Genomic DNA, 5,388 nt, shown 5'->3' with positions numbered 1-5,388 from the left:
CCATTAAAAAAATTCAAATGAATAACTCTAATTTTTCTAATATTTAATTTCATGAATCAAATCCAAAGAACCTAACCTTTCAATTTAAATTTCTTGAATTTTTTAAAATTTAAATTAAATCTCATTATTAGTTCATTCGATAAGTCGTGAATTAAATCTAAAGAACAAAATCTTTCAATTTAAATAATAAATTTAATTTTCCCAAATATGATTAATAACTTTTAATTTATCGATACGTTCCGATACGATTCCAATTTAAACAATAAATTTAATTTCCTAGTTTATACATCCTAATTCTTATTCATAGAATCCTATTAATAACCTTTTGCGTGTAGAATCTAAATGATGTGAAAGCAAAAAGTTAATTTGTATTCATTTTACAGGCTCTATTTTATCACGCACTTTGAAATAATTTATTGTTTCCCGTGTGTTTTGCGGTTTGAAAGGAAAAGAAAAAACAGAAAACTAAAAAAGTAAAACAAATTTAACATGTTTTTGTTTTTCTGTTTTAAAAAATGTGAAACCATAGGATTTGATCAAAGCGAATACTGATGGTGCCTCAGGCGATCCTCCTCTATTGGCATCTTGTGGAGAATTTTTAGGAATAATTTGTGTGAGCATTTAGATAGTTTTGCTTGTAATCTCAGTCAAGAAAATGTCTTTTTTGCTGAACTGATGGGGCAATTATGGTCATGGAACATGCGCTTTTTAAGCATTGGAGCAGATTCTGGTTGGAGACAGACTCTAAGTTGGTGGTTCATGCGTTCAGTAAATCATCTGTTATACTTTGGAGGTTAATGAATAGATGAGACTATTGTATTTAGGAGCTGCAATAGGTTCATTTTTTGGCAACTCGTATTTTTAAAGAAGAAAATCATTGTGCATATAAGTTAGCTAATATAAAAAGAAAATCTCTTATTCCATCCATCGAGCTTTTCACGCACCATGCGCGTTTTCAAAAATATCTCTGTTTTCGAAGGTACAGAAGCATTTTTTTTACACATTGATTTGTTCCGTAGATGTATCTACGAAATCTTCTCTTAACTAAATTATTACGAATTTTTTCTCAATTGTTCCGTAAGTATATCTACGGAATTTTCTCTTAACTAAATTATTATGAAAATTTCTCAATTTATCTACGGAACATTCTTTTAACTGAATTATTATGAAAAAATTTCAATATTTATGATTTTAAACTACTTTCATAGTACACATCCGAAAAAACAAAATTTAAAAAAAAAACTTAATATATCTCTAAAAATAAAGGATATAATTGTAATTTCATCTAACTAAAAAATCAATTGAGATATCCTTAAAAAAATATAAAACTTAACAAACTAAAGATAGAAAAATGTTATATAAGATTATTATAAAAATATTACCAATATAAATGTATAATTTTTAATTACAAATATGCCCTCATATTTTGATTGAAAGGCCAAAAGAATACAAGTTGAGTTTTCGACGACGACCTTTATGATGTGTCCGAAAAAGACTTGTACGGCAATTCAATTCAATTAAAATTTCTGATATAAATCCCTAAATTTCCTCCACCCGCCACGGTTACTCCGACCATGAACCCCTCAAAACCTCCGCGCCGGAAAGTCATCCAAGCAAACGGCGACGACTCCGGCGACAAACAGGACCAGCTCCTTCTCTCCTCCGCCATATGCAACAACGAAGACTTAGGTCCCTTCATCCGCAAAGCCTTCGCTTCCGGCAAACCGGAAACTCTCCAGCACCACCTCAAGCACTTCGCTCGCTCCAAAGAGTCCGAGATCGAAGAAGTATGCAAGGCGCACTACCAGGACTTCATCCTCGCCGTCGACGACCTCCGATCGCTTCTATCCGAAGTCGAATCGCTCAAGTCTTCCCTCTCCGATTCCAACTCCAAGCTCCAATCCGTCGCGCGTCCGCTCCTCACCTCGCTTGACTCGTTCGTCGAAACGCGAAACGTTTCGAGGAACGTTAATCTCGCTGTTGAATCAGTCGGAGCGTGTGTTCAGTTGATGGAAGTTTGCTCACGCGCTAACAGTCATCTCGCCGGGGATAACTTCTACATGGCGTTAAAGTGTGTTGATGCAATCGAGAGAGATTATTTGGATAAAACGTCGTCGTCGACTCTGAAGAAGATGCTGGAGAAGAAGATTCCGGAGATTCGGTCTTACATAGAGAGAAAAGTGAACAAGGAGTTCGGTGACTGGTTGGTTGAGATCCGAGTGGTGAGTCGCAATTTAGGTCAATTGGCAATTGGTCAAGCTTCATCAGCGAGACAGAGAGAAGAGGATCTTAGAATCAAACAGCGTCAAGCGGAGGAGCAGAGTAGACTCAGCGTTAGGGATTGCATTTATGCGTTGGAGGAAGAAGATGAAGATGGAGTCGCTGCCGGGATCGGAGATGAAGGTCATAGTAACGGTAATGGTAACAGTGGTGGAGTTTTGGGATTTGATTTGACTCCGTTGTATAGAGCTTACCATATTCATCAAACGTTAGGGTTAGAGGATGGGTTTAAGCAATATTATTTTGAGAATAGGAAGCTTCAGTTGACTTCTGATTTTCAGGTTTCGTCGATGACGCCTTTTCTTGAATCGCATCAGACGTTCTTTGCGCAGATTGCAGGTTTCTTTGTGGTGGAGGATCGCGTGTATAGGACTGGTGGTGGTTTGATATCGAAAATGGAAGTTGAGAATCTGTGGGAGATTGCTGTTAGTAAAATGTGTTCGGTGTTGGAGGATCAATTCTCGAGAATGCAAACTGCTAATCATCTTTTGTTGATTAAGGATTATGTGAGTCTATTGGGAGTGACGCTGAGGAGATTCGGTTACCCCATTGATGCATTGCTTGATGTTTTAAGCAAGCATAGGGATAAGTATCATGAATTACTCTTGTCAGATTGTAGGCAGCAGATAGCGGAGGCTGTAGCGGGTGATAAGTTTGGGCAGATGGTGATGAAGAAAGAGTATGAGTATTCGATGAATGTGCTTTCTTTTCAGATTCAAACATCGCATATCATGCCCGCTTTTCCTTATGTGGCACCGTTTTCTTCCACGGTGCCTGATTGTTGTCGTATTGTGCGGTCATTCATTGAGGATTCTGTTAGTTTCATGTCGTATGGCGGGCAGCTTGAGTTCTATGATGTTGTTAAGAAGTATTTAGATAAGCTTTTGGGTGAGGTTTTAGATGAATCTTTATTAAAGCTTATTAATACGACAGTTAATGGTGTCTTCCAGGCAATGCAAATGGCGGCAAATATGGCTGTTATGGAGCGTGCGTGTGATTTTTTCTTTCGTCACGCGGCACAGCTTTCAGGGGTTCCGTTAAGAATGGTGGAGAGAAGCAGGAGGCAGTTCCCTCTGAGAAAAGCCCGTGATGCTGCGGAAGAGACGCTCGCTCGGCTACTAAAATCCAAAGTTGATGGATATATGACCTTGATTGAGAATGTAAATTGGATGACGGATGATCCACCTCAAGGTGGAAATGAATATGTAAACGAGGTCATTATTTATTTGGAAACTTCGTTTTCTAATGCATCACAGATTTTGCCAACTCAAGTCCTTAAAAGAGTTATACCGGATGTTCTTTCTCACATATCGGATTCGATTGTTGGGACTCTAGTTAGTGATTCCGTTAAGAGATTTAGTGTCAGTGCCGTTACTGGAATTGATACAGACATCAAGCTCTTAGAATCATTTGCTGAAAATCAGGCCGTCCTTTTCTTTGATGGAGATGCTGATAAGTTGAAATCAGCCCTTGCGGAGTCGAGACAAATGGTCAATTTGCTGGTAAGCAATCATCCGGAGAATTTCCTGAATCCAGTGATCAGGGAAAGGAGTTATAGTGCTTTGGACCACAAGAAAGTGGTGATTGTTTCGGAGAAGCTAAAGGATCCTTCGGACCGACTCTTTGGAACCTTTGGTAGCCGAGGGTCCAGGCAGAATCCAAAAAAGAAATCACTGGATACATTGATAAAAAGACTAAGGGATGTTAGTTGATTATGCATATAGCTGTGTATGTAAGGTATTCACTCATGTTAATTTTCTTGTTTTGTCTTTAGTTTCATTTTGATTCTGAATTATTTCATTGCTAGTTAATATTGAAATTATTTGGTTAAGGCAGCCTATCACTGTCTTCCAATCGCATTTTTTTAAAGATTTTATCATATTTGTTTGAAATGTATAATTCTAATGTTCACTATTTTGGATTGGATCTATAGATTTTTGTGTATGTTATCGATTCTTACCAATGCTTTAATAACCGAACTGATAGTTTGATTTTGATTGTACCTCAGTTAGGTTAAAACGTGTTTGGGTCAACAATTGTTATTTTTTTGCATCTATTTATTTCACCTCTAGTACTTTTTTAACTTGTGTGTTTATTTTTCATCTGGTTTAACCGTCATTATGTCTTACCGATTCGAGTTTGAGTTTGGTTTTAACACATTGATTGCTTCGTCGGTATGTTTTTGAAACCATAATCTTACTCAATTCCAGCAGATTTCTTTCTGCTCGCAAAAAGGATGTTTTTCAATGTGCAACATGATGCTGCTTTATGAGTGGCAGCTTCTGTTTATTGAACTCACACATCTAGGTCTCGCACTCCTGCTAATTCATCTTAGATTTTTGGATAAGTCTAAAGCATTTCTTGACATTTCTGTAGCTGCTAATTAATCATTTTTGGATAAGTCTAAAGCATTTCTTGACATTTCTGTAGCTGCTAATTAATCATTTTTGGATAAGTCTAAAGCATTTCTTGACATTTCTGTAGCTGCTAATTAATCGTCCTTATTCTCGGATTATACTGCATTGTTTGGATGTAAATTTTATTTTTTGTTTTATTCTTCGTATTTAGCCGAAGATTACAAGGGTTAAGATTACTAAGATATGTTGATTCTCACATTGAGCTTGCTAAGACCTTGATTGATTGTGAGGTTAATTTCCATTTGTATTGTCATGACAGTTGGTCCCTTGTCTCTATTAGGAGAAGAAGTCTTAAAAGACAACTAAAAACAGAAACCACCAAACAGCATGGTTATTATTATAATAATTATAAAAAATAGAACAATGTTATTTTGTTTGATAAGTACATTGTGAGAGAATGCACAACAATCAAGTGTTCTGGAAACTTGGCTTATTAATCTGATCAGACAAGTAGAACTGGAACTGGTCAGCTATCTGGCTCGTTTTCAAAATAGAAAATTGGTTGATCCAAAACTAGCAAGAGTCGCACAAAAAGAATCCGTCTAAAACGAGTGACAAGCCGGGGATAATGACTCGGTTTGGTTTTTTAACAAAAAAAATTATAATCTACAAAATAATTTTAAGGAAAATCATTCTCTGATGTTGATAAATTATAACAATCTGAATATAATTTTTTAAAACAACGTTCTTG

General features: G+C 36.5%; 1 protein-coding gene across 1 annotated transcript; it reads left to right on the top strand.

Moving 5' to 3' along the window:
• Window positions 1-1,452: 1,452 nt before the first annotated feature.
• On the top strand, window positions 1,453-4,194 carry LOC131638141 (exocyst complex component SEC15B-like). The gene has a single exon (XM_058908690.1). The coding sequence runs from the start codon at window positions 1,575-1,577 to the stop codon at window positions 3,990-3,992; it is 2,418 nt and encodes an 805-aa protein (XP_058764673.1). The 5' UTR covers window positions 1,453-1,574; the 3' UTR covers window positions 3,993-4,194.
• The last annotated feature ends 1,194 nt before the right edge of the window (window positions 4,195-5,388 follow it).

This window comes from Vicia villosa, unplaced genomic scaffold, assembly GCF_029867415.1.
Source record: "Vicia villosa cultivar HV-30 ecotype Madison, WI unplaced genomic scaffold, Vvil1.0 ctg.002187F_1_1, whole genome shotgun sequence".
NCBI lineage: Eukaryota > Viridiplantae > Streptophyta > Magnoliopsida > Fabales > Fabaceae > Vicia > Vicia villosa.
The sequence above is the reverse complement of the archived record's forward strand: the minus strand, read 5'-3'. Positions and strand labels throughout refer to the sequence as shown.

Coding starts and splice junctions, on each gene's coding strand:
- LOC131638141 (XM_058908690.1), top strand. CDS start 1,575: ATGAACCCCTCAAAACCTCCGCGCCGGAAAGTCATCCAAGCAAACGGC.